Source organism: Canis aureus, chromosome 28 (genome assembly GCF_053574225.1).
Source record: "Canis aureus isolate CA01 chromosome 28, VMU_Caureus_v.1.0, whole genome shotgun sequence".
Classification (NCBI taxonomy): domain Eukaryota; kingdom Metazoa; phylum Chordata; class Mammalia; order Carnivora; family Canidae; genus Canis; species Canis aureus.
This window is the reverse complement of record NC_135638.1, coordinates 7,932,214-7,951,337: the sequence shown is the minus strand read 5'-3', so window position 1 is coordinate 7,951,337 and position 19,124 is coordinate 7,932,214. Positions and strand designations below refer to the sequence as shown.

Here is a 19,124-nt window from a genome sequence, read left to right as displayed (position 1 = left end):
AATCTGTGTAAAGTATGAATTTAACATAAAAAGCAACAAACATGAAATTTGTAGGTAATAAAAAAGTGGAGAATTTGTTGTTGATAGCCAAAGCCTTCCAGAATCTTTGATATTGCTATTTACAGAACAAGGGTTTCAGACAGATGAGATCTCTCTTCCAGGGAGGGAATTTTTGGAATAATGGGAGGGATAAAATTAATTCAGATGACTAATATTTATTGTATGTTTAGTCTGTGGCTCCTTCAAAGAGGGGATAATGAGCATATAAAATGATCATTGTAATATGAGATCTGAGTGCAAGGCATAGGATAACCACAGAAGGATAATCAAGGAGGATATTCTGAAAGATGAAAAGTGAGCTCAGTGAAGGATATCAAAGAAGGAGGCCAGATCAGTAAAAGTCCAGAAAAAAATAGATATATCAAAGTTTCATCTGTAGTTTTTAGTCATTTGTAATCATTGATTTCCTCCCAAATGCTTTATTTGTCAGTATTTTACAAAGTTAGTTTTCGCTATGTGAAAAGAAACCATGAAGTTCTGAATATAATAAACTGTTGTTGCTTTTTTTCCCTTATGAAATTGAGTCTTGAGGTGAGAAGATCGTGGGGGAAACGCTCATGGAATTATGATCTTGGCTGTCTCAGTCGTGGTTTATACAACACACAAAATTGGTGAAAATCGATAGTATTTTGTTAATTGTATTAATATAACATAAAAAAATATAATTACATGTTAGAATTTAAAAAGCTATATGTGTTGCTTCATACTTATCCAGAAACCATTTATGAAAGAGTTAATTCAGTTCAGAATATGCTTCTCAGTACAACTTGACTGATACATACTGTATGAATATTATTAAATATTCAGATGGAAAAGAGTATGAAAAATCATGGGGCAGGGGGCAGCAAGGTTTTTTTTGTTATTTTTATATAATTATGATTTATTCCCAGAGAATCTGAATCAAATCTCAGATATCAGTGGCCTTATAGATGGAAACAGGGAAAATGAAAATTACTGTGGTAAAGAATTATGATTATGTGTATTTTTTTAAATCTTTTGAAATAACTTATTACTTATTTTTTTTTCTAAATTTTTAAAAAATTTTTACTTATTTATGATAGCCACACAGAGAGAGAGAGAGAGGCAGAGACACAGGCAGAGGGAGAAGCAGGCTCCATGCACCGGGAGCCTGACGCGGGACTCGATCCCGGGTGCCCAGGATCGAACCCTGGGCCAAAGGCAGGCGCTAAACCGCTGCGCCACCCAGGGTTCCCCTTATTACTTATTTTAAAAGCTAGTTTTATCTTAAAAGATAAACTCAGTTTAGAAAATTGATGAAATAAAGACAAATTAAATCCATAGAAGAGGACAGAGATGTAAAGATATCTGTCAAAAGGATAGCAATAAGAAAATGGGAGAAGTAACAGTGCAGTCACACCAGAGGCAATAATCAGATCAAAATAGGGTCCCCAACTCAAACTATGCAGATGAGGATTAAAAGGACAAAGAAATGTAAAAAAAAGTGAAATTAATAAATAATTTTTAATTATTTAACAATTAATAAACTAAAGACAAATGAGAAATTGTTACCCAAGTTTGTTGAATTAATAACTAATAAGATCCTGGTTGAATTTTCTTTGCAATATTTTTGTATGGTATACAAAATTTTGTATGTGATAACTTTTATTGAAGACAGTCTAGAGCAGCGATAAGACTTACGTAAATATTAGCAAGAGCTGGTTTTATCTGCGCTTCAATAAACACATTTATTCTAACTTCCAAGAAATCTCCTCTCCCTCTAGTTTCTTCCTTGGTAACACCTACAGTTCATAGGGGCGATCGCAATTTCCTGCCTCCATGTGATCATTTTTCACAGTTTTTTCATTTCTTTGTCCTTTTATTCCTCATCCTCATAGTTTGAGTTCAGGGCCCTATTTTGGTCTGACTTATTGCCTCCAACGTGACCGCACATTTCCTTCCTTTATTTTCTTATTGATATCCATTTGACAGATACGTTTTCATCTCTATCTGTCCTCTTCTATGGATTCTGCTTTCATCACATACAGGCTCTGTATCTTAACTTGGTCCTTTAATTTTCTGAACCAATGGAATATACACAAAATCTGAAATTCTCAGCAAGTGCTATATGATCAGGGCTCTAAGGGTCTTTTTGACTCTGCCTCTGCCTATGGCATATTACTTGTGAGGCACCATCATACAGAATGTAGTACATCACTTCATATAACAAGTGTCAAAATACAGTTTGTGCACTTTGACTTTTCTGATTGGTGTTTATCGATCCTGAGTCAGTTCCTTCAGATTTACACTCAGTGTAGAGTTTACCTTAAACTCTGGCAATAACATTGATCATTAATTGCAGTGTTCAGTAGTAGTGTGGATTTTTCATTTTCCTCCCATTTCTTCAGTTAACTTTTCTGTTCTTTCCTCTCCTGACATGTTTAATTTTGTTGTTGCAAGTGATGTTTATTTTGCTCTTGTTGCATATATGTTATAGACTTTTCATGCTATTGATATTGGTATATCATTTTCTTTTTTTTTTTCTTTTTTTTTGGTATATCATTTTCTTTTTTTTTTTGGTATATCATTTTCTTACAGTTCCTATTATAAATCATTTGGTAGGGTGCATTTTTTCTACATATTTCAGAATGATTTTTCTTTCCTTTGTTCTGGAATATTATATATAAGTCGTATTTTGAATTATCATTATGGTTTATTCCTACTTACTGATTTCTGAATGAAGAGAGAAATGTTGAGATTTTATGTATGCCAACAGATAGGAGTGTAGGGATTTTCTGTCGCGTGGCTAACTTTCCTCTTAGGATTTGGCTGAAACTCAAATCCTGAGATAGAGAACAAGGAATGTGGGCAACTCTCTGCTCTGCTATTAAGCAATCATACAGTCGCTTAGCCTGGTTGTATGGAGTTGGCATCTTCCCTGCTTGCTGACACTCTAAGTAAAGGTGTGCATGAAAAATTAAAATCTTCAACATGCACAACTGCCAGGTGTCTGTGTTCAGCCCACACTTAACAACATACCTTCCTTTCAACCAGTTCCTGTCCTATATATGTCTGTTACTAACTTTATAGGAATTTTAATAGAAAAATAGGTGACGTTACTTTGAAGGTAGCCACACCCTCCATTTTAAAAATTGCCTTTATTTTTTTTCTCATAAACTAAAATAAGCTGAGGTTAAAAAACACCTGGAGCATAATATTAAACATAAATCTAGAATGGAAAGTTCATGTAAATATAATATTTTATAGCCCTAGCATGGTACTTTCTAATGATTTAACATAATGAAAAATTAGAATGCATTATTGAAATACTTAGTAAACTCATGATATATATAATGCACATGCTGCATACCATTTTCTTTGTGCACAAAGGCTCCTTGAGGAGATTCAGGGATACCTTTCCAGACTGTGATTGGTTTGGGATAGCCAGGATCCATGGTCTTCATTTCTTCACTGTATCTCCAATACCTAAAAAGAACAATAAACAAAAACAACAAAAACAAAACACATGCGTAGGGAAGGAAATTATGTGTACACAGTAATAGCTAACATTCATTAAATCCTTACTGTATGCTGTTAATGACTTACAGAAAGACAGTGGACACCAACAGCATTTGTTTTATTTCCTTTCTTGCGATGTTAAAAGCGTGTATTGTTACTGTATATTCAGTCTGCCAAAATTAATTTAAAATTCTAGCTAAAAAATTGTGCTTGCTAAATATATATATAATTCAAAAAGATATCACTAACCTATGGATAAATAAGTGGTTTTCATGATTGTTTTATAAATCTTTCTTATTAGGAAGCAGAACACTTTTGTTTTTTTTGGAATCATCTAGCAGAATCTTCATTCATTCATTTATTCATTTAAGAAATATTTACTGAGTACCTATTCTTATATTTCTGGCATATTGTAGATGTTAGAGATATAACTTTGAACAAAACAGATAGGCTCCAGCTCTCATCAGTGTTACATTCTGGGATATGTACGGGTTCTAGGCAGTAAAACAACCTATTAACAAATACATACTGTGATAGGAGGTGGTAAGTTTAAGAAAATAAGCAGATAAAGTTAGCTAGCTGTATAGGGAAGCAATTTTATTTATTTATTTATTTTTTTTTGGGGGGGCAGCAATTTTAAATACTAAACATAAAGGTCCTTTCTTGTGTTTTTAAAAGATTTTATTTATTTATTCATGAGAGACACAGAGAGAGAGAGAGAGGCCGAAACACAGGCAGAGAGAGGAGCAGGCTCCATGCAGGAAGCCCGATGTGGGACTCGATCCCCGGCCTCCAAGTTCACACCCTGTACCAAAGGGAGATGCTCAACCGCTGAGCCAGCCAGGTGGCCCCATAGAAGTCCTTTCTTTATCAGACATTCAAGCAGAAATAAGTGAGGTCCAACATACACAGTTTTTGGAGAAATCTATTCCAGGGACAGGAACTAGTTAATGACAGTTATAGTGGCAAGCACAAATCTGGAGTACTTAAGCGTCCACAAGGAGGCTAGGGTGACTAGGATTGAGTCAACAAATGGAAATAAAGGTCAGAGTGGGAACCAGAATCTAAGATTAGAAAGACCTTTATTATGATAGCAAAGCCTCTGATTTTCCACTAAGGAATATGTGAGGCCAACACAGATTTTGAGCAGGGAGCTTCAAGATATGGCCGATGTTTGAAAGGAACACACTGGTTGTTGTGAGTTAAATAGACTTAAGGAGGTAAAATAGAAGCAGGGATACCAGTCAGGATGTCACTGCAATAAACCTTGGACTAGAATGTAAACTACAGAGTTGAGGATAATTCAAGGGGTTGGGCTATCTTTTGAAAGGAAATCCCGAAGAGCTTACTCATGCTCATGGATTGAATGCAGGGTCCAAGAGAAGGGAGTTGGGCATAACTCAGGAATTTGGGGCCTGAACATGTGGAAGAATCATGTTGCCATTCAGTAAGATAAGGAAATGGGGGCAGGTAAGTTGGGTTTGTCTGAAGAATATGAGTTTGGTTTTAGATACGTTAAATTCAGATACCTGCAAGACATCAAGGTGAAGAACTGTTGATGAGGCAATTGGCTATAGGAGTGTAGACTTAAGGCAGGCCTTGACTAGAGTGCTCAGGGTAGAGATAAGGAAACTAGATCAAAGGAAAGCTCGCCGAGAGTCAGAACTCTGAGATCCCCATGCCTTCACAGGGTGGCCCATGAGCCACTTTCACAGACCTGCTAGACATCCAAAGAATAAACTGCAACCAGCCCTACTTTGGATCACTCAGTTTTGTTTAAAATGTTCTAGGAGTCAAGCGAGTTTATGTCTTGAATGTTCAAAAGGAATGACAAAACTGGGGTGAAACCATTGACAGTTCACAGTACATTGCATACTTTAAGGCAGGCATATGCTATACGCAGTATCTCATTTAATCACAATAAACCCATGAGATAGCCATCATTGTCCCCTTTTAAGAGAGGAAAATTCTAAGAGGACAATGAGGGTTAGACTTATAACCAGTTCTATCTGATTTTAAAAGTCCTCACTCTTTCCTCTATGCACACCAAATATGTTTTCCAAATTTAAATTTATTTGACAACCTTTAGTCATTTTTTCCCACTAAACATCTCTTATCACCTACTAAAGCTAGTGTTTTACCAACACAAGTTTGGGAAGTGATGTACTTAATGCATTATCTCAGGATTAGGCACTTTGGCTGAAATCAGAAAAAAAAAAATAAGGTTTTTCTGGTCCTTTCTGGATAGTTTCTTATTCGAGGACTATGGAAGATTCTTTATCTACAGAGTCGTGGGGTTTTGTACATAAGGTTTTGCTATAATTCCCTAGAAACATCCACTCAAGTAACATCTGGAATACTAGCAACTCTTCCATTCTCAATGTTTACTTGGAATTGAGAAAAAGATCGTTTCAGGCAGTATTCCAGTAAGTGAGCCACAAGGCAGATTTTATCCAAAAAGGGAAACACCTCTTACAGGTATTTGTCACAGAACATGCTGTGATGAATGCAGAATGGTTAATGTGGTTGATGAAATTGCACTCAAAATTTCAAGATACCTTCTCTCAAGTAAATATTTCAGTGGAGTTTACAATAGTCCTATACATCAACTGGTTCCTGCACTTGACCAAAAAGAAAATGTCTTGGGGAGAATTAGCCAAATGACTTATTATTGGATTCTAAGAAACATTTTTTTTTTTTTTTACATTTTACCTGGCAAAAATTAGAATGCATTTTTTTTAAAGATTTTTTACTTATTTATTCATAGAGGCAGAGAGACAGAGAGAGAGGCAGAGACATAGGCAGAGAGAGAAGCAGGCTCCATGCTGGGAGCCCGACGTGGGACTCGATCCAGGGTCTCCAGGATCACGCCCGAGGCTGCAGGCGGCACTAAACCATTGCGCCACAGGGGCTGCCCTAGAATGCGTTTTACAGTAGATACTGTATCAAAGTTTACTTGGTAGGGTTTTTACCCTCCATCATAATCAAATAATGACTTATCTTACAATAGATGTCATTTTTAGATATAAACTATAACTTAGAGTAAGTTTTTAAATACTGCTTAGTCAGAAGTTTGGAACAATTAAAAATCCTGGGGATAATGGGATCACACCCTGTAGGTGATTTAAGAAAGTATTAATTACATACTTAGGAACCAGGTTTGTTCTCTGAGAGGTAGTTGTAACAATGTTCTTGTAACAATAACAATAATTTGTGTAGGTTTTTGAAGCTATAAAGTAAATTTATACACAAACATGGTTTTATTTCATTTCATATAAGTACCTCAAAAATCTTTTATATTGAATATTACAGTTTTTTTATGATGTCCTTACCCTAGATTATTTATGTTTATTCAACTCAGTCAATGCTAGAGCATTAAAAGATAATGATTTAGTTTTGTTTACTCTTTTGAAATGTTGCAGAGTTGAGACTAATGCTGCTGGATTCATAGGTTAGCATATGACTGTTACTGTTTCCCTTGGCGGAGCATCCTTACCCTCAGTGCTAACTCCTAAGATACACTGCTTGAGTATCATTTTCTTTCTTTTCTCCTTCTGTTCACTCACAGACCCACTGACCCACCAAGACTTTTCTTGAACCAGGCACCTAAGATTCATAGAGATCACATTTCCAGAAAATATTAATGGAATGTGAATTTACTTACACAACACAATTCTGGTATGAATTTTACCCTTGTAGGAACACAATTCTGGTATGAATTTTACCCTTTCATCACTAGCAGATAATGCAAAACTATAATTTGGGATCATTTCACAATCTTTTTTAAGCACCCAACATGGGCTTGGACCCTTAGGTTATCTGTTGTAAAAAGTGTATAAAGTGGCAGCTTTGATAATTCCCAGGAAACTTGTATGTGATCAGAATCATCTAACTATATTCAGAGCTGCCTTAGAAGAGGTGCTGAGGCTTATTCATAAATACAGGTTTGCATTTTAACTTTCAACATTTTTGAACATATTTCAGCATAAACAAAAAGCTCATCCCACTGATTTTTTTCCTCCCTGAAAAATAAGCTTATGGGTTCATTGAAAAGCATATTAACATATTCAGATGAAACCTGTGTAAATAAACCATTTGGGGGGGGTTTACAACTTAGATATTATAGGAAAAAAAATTGGAATTTTGGCAGGAGGGTGGGCAAATGATAAAAGCTATTATAAGTGAAACTTACAGTTGTTTTTCTTCTGATATATCCATTATCTCTACTGTAGAATTATGACTTTAAATTGCTGATTCTTTGAGAAAAGTATTGTGAAACAATGCTTCAAAATAAATTATAATTGGAAATGAGATTTATCATTTTTTTTACTTTGATCATGGGTCATATCCATAAAAGACAAAAACTGTCCATATAATGGTATACAACATTTTGTTAAAAGCTTTCTCTGCTAAGAAATGCTTTCTCTGCTAAGAAAAAAAAATGGTACAGAAAATTATAGAATGCCATACTTTAATGGCATATTGCTAGATACTGAATTCAAACTGAACAAAAAGTGGCTCCAAGGGTTATTTCATGTGACCCATCCATTTCTTCATCCTACTTTGTCTCATTTCTGTACTACAGACTACTTGCTTAAGTTACACAAAATATAGGACCACTTCTTTTTTTCATATCCAAATAGTTACTCAAAATCCCACTTTTCAGAAACCAGTTTCTGGAACTTGAGATTCCAAGAGAACACTGATAATTCTTAAACACGCATCAGAATTGGAAATATTAATCTACCGTGTTGGATGATTTTAAAAACACATATATTAATTACTTCATAAACACACAAGTTAAGCTAGAAGAAATAAACATGTTTTTCTGTTTGACTATTAGTGGTAATAATGGTAAAAAACCAAAGTGGATCTAAGTTTTGTCTTTCTTTGAAAATATCTTAAAATTCTTAAAAGTTAAGCTTAGAATGAAGTATGGCAACAGAGCCCTGTATATATTTGTGAGAAGATGCTGAGAGATGATTTAGAAACATAGCATTTTAGAGTTAAATGCTATGAGGATGCAAAATGTATCCAAGCATCAAATTATAGTGTATTAAGAAAAGGGCAAGTGGGAATCTGAAGAACTGAGTTCCAGGCTATATGTAAAATAGTGGGAAATAGTGGAAAATTTTATCTGACTTTACAGATTTACTTAAAGAGCCATCATTTCAACTATTCTTCTTTAGCTATCTCTATACTTAGGTAGTCCCCTGCTTTTAATGCAATTTATGTCAATTGTTCTCCGATGTGTACCTCAGAGCGAACTTTCCACTGAGAAGCAAACTCAAAATATCCAAGTACCTACTTGACCAACCTCCAGTTGGTGTGTAAAACAGACATCTCAATCTAAATATGAACATTTCAACCTTTTAATCCCCCTTCCCCAATATTCCTTCCCCTTGTCTGCCCTATTTCTGGAAATGGCACCATCTATGCAATTTTTCAGGTTTGAAAAACCTAGAAGTTATCTTTAATTTGCTTTTGTCCTCACCTCTAAAATCTAAGCCATAATAAGGACTTGTTCTGATTACATTCAAAATATATCCTGTAAGTACCCTTTTTGTTCTATCTCCACTACAACCTCCGTATTTCCCTGTACTACTCCAGCAGTCTTCCCAGTTCCGCTCTTTGCTTCCACTCCTGAGCCCATTCTTCACACGGAAGCCATAGGGATGTTTTGTGAATACACATCAGATCACTTTACTTTCCTTTGAAAATCTCCAATGCCTTTCCATTGTACATGAAATAAAATCCAACATCTTTGCTGTGGTCTATAGGGCCCCATATAATCTGGTCCCTATTTGACTTCCTTTACCACTTAACTGGCTAGGCTCTAGCCACAAAGTTTTAACTGATATAAAGATTCCAATATTATTGCTTGTGTCCTACTGTGTCATCTGCCTATCACATATTGTTCCAAACGGCTTCATGTGGCTGAAACTTCACCCATTCAAGTCTCCACTCTAGTGTCCCCTTCATAAGTGAGGTCTTGTCTGACTTCCACACTGATTTTCCAACTGCTCCTTACCACCCATGAGTCTCTATCACATTACCACCTTGCTTTATTTCTTTGTAGCATTTCTCAATGTTAAAGTTTCAGGCTCATTTACTTGTTTGCTGCTTACTATTGTCTCCTTTAATAGAAGTTAAGTGCCATGGGAGCAGAAGCCTCATGGTCCTTTCTGGCACATGTTGCATCACATGTGCTCAAAATATTTTTTTGCATAAATGAACTGAAGGCTATGCCAGGACTACTATAGACATCTTAAAGGAAGTAGGAATTAGAGGTATTGAGACTGGAAAAGGTTATCTCATATTCACACTATCATGATGGACAGTTGGGTTAGAGTAGGATGATTTTCTGTGGAATATAATTGAGTGTGTCTACACACTGGGTAGGATGTGAACAAGATGCAGGGCTGACATAGGGTAGCACTTGGACCAAATCTAACTTAAAGCTGTGCTTTGGGGGATCCCTGGGTGGCTTAGCGGTTTAGCACCTGCCTTTGGCTCAGGGCATGATCCTGGAGTCCTGGGATCGAGTCCCGTGTCAGGCTCCCAGCATGGAGCCTACTTCTCCCTCTGCCTGGGTCTATGCCCCCCCACCCCCCATGTAACATGAATAAATAAGCAAAATCTTTTTTTTTTAAGCTGTGCTTTGTCTAGCATATTAAGTAAATGATCCTGGCTCTGAGCACTTTTCTAGTGTATTTGTACTTTCCAGCTCACTACCACTGCCTTTCATACTATTGCTGTACCAGTAGCACATATATTATCTGCTTGACCCTTTAAAGCAATTGAGTTTTTCACACCTGGAATAGATGATCTCTAAAATCCCTTTCTGCTCTTAGCCTCAGAGAAATAGAAACCTATTAATCAACACCCACCCTGCCGTCCTGCCTCACCACCCTTCTTAAGCAGAAAGATTGCAGTGGGGGGAGAGGGAGAAGTAAGGACAAAATAATTTGCAATGTTTTCTCTCAAAACTAGACATAGAAAATAAAAACATCAAAAAAATTGATAAGTATGAAAAATACACAATGTAAGGAAGAAAGACTCACTGAATTCGTCTATAAATGTGACAACCAAATGGTCATTTATATGTTTCGGACAGGTAGTTTATTTAATGTCTTGTCCATCTACGTTTAATCTAGAATGAGTGTATTGACAAATTATGATTTTGGAATTATAGAATTATGTGAATATGAGGTAATCTGCTTAAAAAACATCCATGACTCATAAAAGCTTACATAAGATCACACACATGGAAATTAACTGGACTGCTGCTTTTACATATTTTTAAACCTATAAAACCAGTTATTAAGGCAGAGCTTAAAGTATTCTTCTATGTATTTTGTTGTATTTGCAGGTAGCTTCTCAAGTAGGAAACAAATGTATTAAAACTCCTCTTCCCATTTACTAGTATTTCCCTTTATTCTAGTATGAATTTGGTATCTAACCTTCATTGCTTTCACTGATTGGAGGAAGTGCACATTTAGTTTCTAAACTTAAAATTTTCAGGAAGTGCTAAATTTTTCGATTGGAAACATTTTAAAAGTAATATCCGCATGTGTGAAAAAAATAGGCTACCTGATAATAGAATGGCAGTTTTTATCACCATCTGTGAAATCCTGTGAAAACTGTTGCATGAAAGCTAAGTGTCATGTTCTGTCCTGCAGAAGTGTTTTGTCAGACTTTTGTTTCTATACCTTTCTCAAACAAAACAAAACAAAAAAACAACCTTAACAAACAGAAAATCCCCCAAGCCCCCAAAGAACTCCTTAAACCTGGTCCTGAAACTGTACATTCAAGCAATTAAAATGGCTGGGAACTTAAACTTACCTTCAAGGCTATTATTTTATTTTATTACTTTTTAAATATTTATTTATTCATTAATTTATTGATATTTAATACATTAAATATTAATTTATTCAAAGAGAGAGAGGCAGAGACACGGCAGAGGGAGAAGCAGGCTTCATGCAGGGAGCCCAACACGGGACTCGATCCCGGGTCTCCAGGATCATGCCCTGGGCTGAAGGCAGGCACTCAACCGCTGTGCCACCCAGGTGCCCCAAGGTTATTTTAAAGAGTATGTCCTAAGTCTGCAGATTTATTTTCATTAGTGGTCACCATGCTGTGGCCCTCAATTTCTTTATTCTTGTTTCCTACTCCATTACACTTATGGTTGCTGAGAATCATATACTTTTTCTGGCTGTAAGTAGCATCTTCTCCTTTAATAGACTTTTGGTTTGATAGACCTTTTTGGTTTGTAGTTTGGTAAACATTTAGCACCTCAGTTTCATGATAGTGCATTAAAACATTTTGCCATAGAAGTATATACAAATCAAATATATAGAAAGCTAGCAACAGAATAAATTGAAAAGTTCTTATTCATGGAGACAAATTATACAAATCTTTTGTTCATGATAAAGCTCAATGTTTGAAATCACTTGCAATTAAATACTGCGAATAGTAAAATAAGGTTTATCTCCTTACATATCTTTCTCCTAAAGTTGGAGACATTTTATAAGGTTATACTGTGCCAAGATTATGAGGCAAAGGCAATACTAGCTAGATGGGCATTAAAGCCTGTTGCTCTGTTTATGTGTAGGTGTGTATATTTTTAATTTACTATAAAATGCAGTAAAATGCATACTTAAGTTCTTCTACATACTAATAAAAGTTATATTGAGTGTCACATTTGACCTAGCTAGTAATTGTGTAATTAAAAATTTTTCATCTCTATTACTTTTTCTACCTTAACATTTATTTAGATTAATAAAAAATATAGACTTCAAGTTACATTTTATGTGTAATTTATATCAAAGGTGCATGAGGAAGCCATGTATGCCTAGTAGATGCTACAATTTTAAGACTAACAATTCGCTTAATTTTTACTAATGTCATAAAATAAAAAAAAAAAGGAAAGGATAAGAAATGAAAGAAAGGGACAGTTTGGGTGGCTCAGCGGTTTAGCACCACTTTAGGCTCAGGGCCTGATCCTGGAGACCCAGGATCGAGTCCCATGTCGGGCTCCCTGCATGGAGCCTGCTTCTCCCTTTGCCTGTGTCTCTGCCTCTCTCTGCCTCTCTCTCTCTGTGTCTCTCATGAATAAATAGATGAAATCTTAAAAAAAAAAAAAAACAGTTAAAAAAAAGAAATGAAAGAAAGTTGCAGGGAAGGGATACTACACTTCAAGCTAAGTGATCGTTTGCCTAGTTCATGAACACCTGTTCGTTGACACCTAATAATCAGCTTCTTAAGAAACAGAACTCATACTAAACCGAAATTGTGTGAAAATGTTTACAATGAACAGTGTGCAGAGTATAAAAATTTAACTTTCAAATGAAAGAAAAAAAAAGCCTGTGTGAAATGTGCTTTTAAAAATAAAGTTAAGTTAAAATGAAAAGAAAATTCATTGCAAGATTACAGGCACCCTGGTCACACAGATTTATAGGCATGTTAAGCTTATGGCTAAGAGGAAGAACATAAACATTCATAAGAAGGTCGTATTATTTGGGAATATTATTGGAAGATTTATCTTGAATACTATTTAGAAAGACTTTAAAAATATTTTTGATTTCATTAATCCTTGTCTTTATATCCATACAGATTCGTAATCAATAGTACATGTCTATTATAGAATAGAAATATCAACTTTTCTGAACATTAGTTAACTATTTTCTTCACATGGAAGGTGTACTGACCTGTCTCCCTTGAAGAAATAGGTTTTCCCAACGTCTTCCCACCAAATGGCTGAATCAATACCATGCGGGGGGATTCCACTTCCAAGAGTAATCAAATCATGAGGATAACCGGGTTGAAGAGTCGTATCCTTAAACACCCAGTATTTGTTACCTGTATGAAAGAAGTGCAGTTGCAGAATACAATAATTTAATATCAGAAATTAGAACATATTTATGAATACAATGCATTTAAAGTTATTTTACACGAAATTCATAAAATAAGTAGTAGTCACATTTGGAACACGGATGTTATTTTTGAAAGATTATCTACAAAAATGGATAAAATGGGTAACTATTTAATGATATAATCAGAATTTGTGAGTTAATGTAAAAATAAAAAAGATCTACAACTTGCCACAATACACCAATTATGAATCAAGAATCAGGACTTTTCCTCTAGGAATCAGACACGCTATTTTTATTTTAAGGCTAAATCATGATTGTGTTCTGTGCATTCTGTGTACTCTCAGATTGCTTTATTGATTACAACCTCTACTCTATTGAAACACATCCTCTAGGCTGATCCTTTCCTATTATTATAAACATTCACAAGTTCCTTTAGTGTTACAAAGTTATCCTCCTTTGACCCTATGCCCTCTTTTAGTGGTTATACTATCCCTCTCTTTAATAAGAATGGTAACCTAAGGGGAGGAGATTTTAACCCTAATCCTGTTGGGAATTGTGGGAGCATGCCAATATTAAAAAAGAAGACAAACTTTAGTTTTATTGCTGTTTTGAAATTATCTACAGACAACACACTTCCTCATGTCCTATGCCTCTGGCAGACTGGGCCCACCACTCCCCTCTCTGGTATGCCTCTCAAATAATCTATAAACATTTCTCACTCCACTGAAATTGATGTAACGCCTACTTTCCACCGAAAACTTTTGTTCTGATGTCAGCAATGCCTTTCAAGGAAATAATTCTCCATCCTTATCTATTGACACAGTTGCCTACTTAAAGGTCTTCTCTATAAGCTGCTAGAAAACCATTTTTGGGGGTGGAGGAGTCTTTTTTTCTCTGGGCTCCATTCTGGGCTTTATTTCCCCCCTCAGTTTGTAAATGTTGACACTTCCTAGAGCTTTGGTCTCGACCTCCTCTCTTCTTATTCTAAATCAGGAGATAGGAAGTAAGGGTAAAGCATTCATGTTACACCTTAAGTAAAAAAACAAAAACAAAAACAAAACAAAACAAAACAAAAAAAACACACCATATTTTGGCCTAAAACAACACAACACAAAGCAAAAAAAAAAAAAAAAAAATCATGCCTTCAGTCTAGATTTAGTTAGGTGTCTCTAGTTTGTTACAGGAGTAATTTTATTTACTTCAAGAGCTTCTACAACCATTTGATACCATTAAAAAAAAAATTTATTAAATATCTTCAGTGTCCCAACTATCATGTTAGGTACCAAGGATACTAAATACAACAAGACAGACCTGATCACTACACTGATCATCCTGCATTCTAGTGGATTAGACAGACAAAACCAAATATACAAAAATATAATTGTAGTAACTGAAAAACTACTGAATGCTACAAAGGAAAGACATCAGGGGTTGAGAAAAAAGAAATCCTAAGGGGTCTCCTTTAAAGTAAGGAGATGAGGAAAGTCTCTCTGAAGAAATAACATTTAAACCAAAATTTAAAGAAAGAGAAGAAGATGATAGCTATGCAAAGAGTGTCAGGAACAGTATGCCAAGCAAATGAGTTCTGTAAGATGACAAATGAAAAGATCAGTGGAGTGTAATGAACAAGGCAGTGGTACTGAAAATGTATATGGGGGTTTCAGTCTTATTTGGAGGGTACTGAGAAACCATCAGAGAGATTAAATTAGTGGAAGGATGTGATCTGTTCTATATTTTCAAAACATGATTTTTTGTGTGTGTTTTGTGGAAAGTGGACTATAAAGAAAAGAATGGAAATGAGAAGACCTGTCAACGGTCTTTTGCAGGAATTAATTAATTGAATCATTCATCAACAACTTACTTAGTAGACTTATTAGGCACTATTTTAGGCACTGGAGATGTAGCAGTGAATAAGAAAGATAACATCTCTGTCTCTTAAATTCTGGTGAAGGCATATGGGAAAACTGACCTTAAACAAAGATAATTTCAGAGAAAAAAGTACTATATAGATACTATATATATATATACACACACACATATATATATATAGTAAAGATACTATACTATACTGTAAAGACTCTCTCTCTATCTATCTATCTATCTATCTATCTATCTATCTAGATATAAAACCTGAAAATGATGGGATTTGGTAGGGTGGTTGCTTGTATTGGACACAGAAAGTTCCCTTTATTCAGGTGACATGTGAGTTGTACTTACATGATTCAAAGAAGCCAGAACAGTGAAAATGGTTTGAAGGGGTGGAAACACCAAGGACAAATGTCCTAATGAGAAGATGAGAAGAGTGATAGAATACAATGTTGTAGGAATGCGGTAAGAATGGAGGTAAGGATCATGTGGTCTTTGTCAAACTTTAAACTTTATTCTAAATGAAACAGAAAGTCACTGAATACTTAAATTAAAAAGGTCTTTGCTAATAACCTGTAATAAGGTGACAGCAGTGACACCAACAGTGATGGAAAGAAGAAAATGAACTCATGACACATTTTGGAGATGGAATTGATAGACATTGCTTTTGGGTTAGCTGTGGGGAATTAAAAAATGACACATCAAAGATAATTCCCAAGTTCTGACTTTTGTAAGTGAGAGAATAAGAGTGATCTAAAATGAGCCAAAGAAGACTCCATTGTGTATGGGCTGTAGAGGGTTTGAATCTAGAGTATGAGATGTCAGTGAGATATGGAAATGACATCACGTGAGCAAGTGGGTATGTGAGTTTGAAGGTAACAATCTGTAAGTCACAAGCATAAATATGGTATTTACTAATTTGAAGAAATTACCCAGGGAAGAATATATAGAGAAGATAAAGAGGAACCAGAACTGGGCTTCTAGAAATATATGGTCTTCAAAGAGATCACATAAGGGAAGAGGGATGAGTTAGGCAAATGCATAGGATGTAGACGAAAGAGGGAAGGAGACTGAAATAAAAGAAAAACTTAGAAGCCAAAAAATCAGAGTGGTCACACAGGGCCAAATAGCTCTTGAGAGCCAAATGGTATAGGTAGCTTCCTACTGGGATTTTCTATAAAGTTGACCCACAGGTCCAAATCTGAATTCATCAAAGGGCCTTTCTTCTTGTTTTCTCTATCTCTGTAGATGGCATGCTAATTACTCAAGGTGTCATATCTGAAACCTCCCTGTTTATTATTTTTCATAAGGATGGGTCATTACATTCAGCTGCTTTGATTTCTAAACTTTTCCTTGAACCTCTTCCCTGCGGTCCATTCTTATTGCCGCCGATACAGGTCAACTTTTCAATTATCCTGTCTAAAGGTAATTGTCTTGTTCACAAGCTCTGAAGTTGGTCCCACCATTTTCCATGTCTTCTCCATATATTACCATCCAAGCCTCGAGCCAGTCAAAATTCTGCAGAGTTCTGGATTATAGTTTAGGCAGAAGAGAAGAGATGAACAGAGCCATTCATTCTTCTTTCTTGGGAATGTGACCCAGGGAGTATTGAGAGACATTCCCACTGAGCAAGGGGAAAGGATGATTCATTATATAGTATGAGGCTGGAGAAGTCATGATGGCCATAGGCAAGCAGACATTATGAGGATGTATAAATTGAATAACCAGAGAGAGCAACTGAAAGGGAAAAGAGAATGGAGTGGATGCAAAGAGCAAAGCTACAGAAGAGAGACCAGAAGGCCTAATTCGAGAGATGGCAAGTGTAGTCAGTTCTTGAATGACTTCCTGTCACACGCCCACCCCTAAACTCAATTAATCTGGTTGGGTTTATTTTTCTTTTAACTGAGTAAGACTGTCCAGTATAAACTTTTGGCCATCCAAACATCACACAAGGTATTAGACGTGATGGAGCCCAAGTCTGCTACTCAAAATCCTGGCTTTTAGCCAGCGCGCAGTGCTGTCTTCCATTCATGTGCTTTAAGAGCAATAATTTTGTTTTCTAGCTTGTATTATTTCAATAACCTCCTTTCTATCTTCCTGCCTTCAGACCACTTTTATATGTCTCCCACAAGGTCATTAAAGTGATTTCTCCAAAATGTGTACCTGATTTTATCTCCCTTTTGGTTGAATTTTTCAGTGGTTTACCACTGCACCTGGCATAAAACCCAAACTCATCTATATGTCATCTCAAGGTTCTTTTAAATAGGAGTCTCTTATTTTATCTATATCCCATTTATTTCCATTTCTGGAAAATGGGTAGGGCTCTTTCAAAACTTAGCTTAACATCATTTCTCTGGAAAGCAGTTCCCATCTGAATAAGGTGGGCCTCTTACATTGCCAGAGTATGCAGTCTTCTCCTTTATCATATTACTTATACACTTTTAGTACAAAGAACTTAGTACTTTAATGGATCACAAGCCCGCTACCTATTCTAAGCTGTGAGCAACTTGAGGAAAAAAACACTGTGTCTGACACCATTTTCCTGCAGTACCTTATAGATAATGCCTGGAAAGCAGTAGGTGCCTAATAAATGGTTATTAATTCAAAGATCTATGTTTAATATTACATGAATAACCAAATATAGTCAAAACAAAAATGAAAAGGCTACACAAATAATATTGTGGGCCTTAGTCTTGAACCTTATTAATAGAGCAGGAAAAAATGAGATTTCTGACCACTAACTAGCCTGAGAAAATAAAAAGGCAAGTCCCAAGATTGTGTTGGAGGGCCATTTAAGTAATTATATTTAACTGTGTGTTGGGAGATGCTATCATAAAAATATACCCCTATCCTGAGCCATTGTTTAATTTGAATATTTTATAAAGAAAAAGAAAAAAAAAAAAGAAAAAAACACCCCAAGGGCCCAGATCACTTCCTTGCCAGAGTTAGTGAGATGGAAAATCCAGACAGCTGTTTCCCAGCTTGCTCTATATTTTAGTCATATCTCTGTGGCATTTAAAATAGAAAGTCTTAAAACAATACAATAAAAAAGAAAGTCCTGTTTTATGCTGCATTCTCTCCTTTCATCTCAGTTTTAATTAGGAAAGGATAATATGGTTCCAGTGCTTTCCATGCTAGTTATTTTGAGTAAACCTGTCATCAGCTAACCTCAGTTGGTTACCTCTTAAGCAGGAACATTCTAGTATGCTTTAGAATACCTGTTTGTAGTTCCTTATATCTAACCTATCCATGAAAACTTCTTCATAGTTTTTCCAGGCCTTGTCCAGTGATATCACTAAGCTCATGGATACTCATGCTGCACCGACATGAGAGAATGTTCACAGAACCCTAGTTTATATTTTCCAGGGTGTCTCCGAAGGGAATAATGTGTAAAAAAAGAAAAAGAGTTACAGTTCTTCCAGGAAATTCTTGTTATTAAAAAAAAAAAGAAGAAGAAGAAAAAAAAAACTTTAAAAAAATGTGTTTCAGAAGAACTTCCCTATGCTGTAGGTCAAGAATTTTCAGTCAATAAAAAGGAGAAACAAAGAGCCTCTCTTTTAATAATTAAGGCCTTGATATAGAAGATTAGCATTCACCTATCATTTTTTCCCCACTAGGAACCTACAGCAGGGGATTTTTGTTTGTTTTTAATGCACTTATATTCCCTTCAAAAAACAAAGCAAAACAGACAACTCATCAGCAAACATTTCCTATAGGGTTACATGATGAGATCCCAGCAGTTATACACAAAAAAATTAAGAAAAACAACACCTTGCCTGCTGAGTTTTTGTGGCTTAGAATTCAAGAAAATAACTCAACAATGATTATGAGTTATACATTTAATTC

At 35.5% G+C, this 19,124-nt stretch overlaps 1 protein-coding gene and 1 long non-coding RNA gene across 13 annotated transcripts in view; one reads left to right on the top strand and one right to left on the bottom strand.

The window, feature by feature from the left end:
- The window catches only part of MMP16 (matrix metallopeptidase 16), a 303,974-nt gene that overhangs the window by 27,404 nt on the left and 257,446 nt on the right, over window positions 1-19,124 (bottom strand). For both annotated transcript variants that reach the window (XM_077876326.1, XM_077876325.1), the window contains exons 8-9: window positions 13,248-13,398; window positions 3,389-3,504 (exon numbers count right to left, since the gene is read on the bottom strand). In XM_077876326.1, coding sequence (XP_077732452.1) covers window positions 3,389-3,504; window positions 13,248-13,398 — 267 coding nt within the window. The remainder of the gene's footprint in view (window positions 1-3,388; window positions 3,505-13,247; window positions 13,399-19,124) is intronic.
- The window catches only part of LOC144300373 (uncharacterized), a 78,261-nt gene that overhangs the window by 43,157 nt on the left and 15,980 nt on the right, over window positions 1-19,124 (top strand). The window lies entirely within an intron of this gene.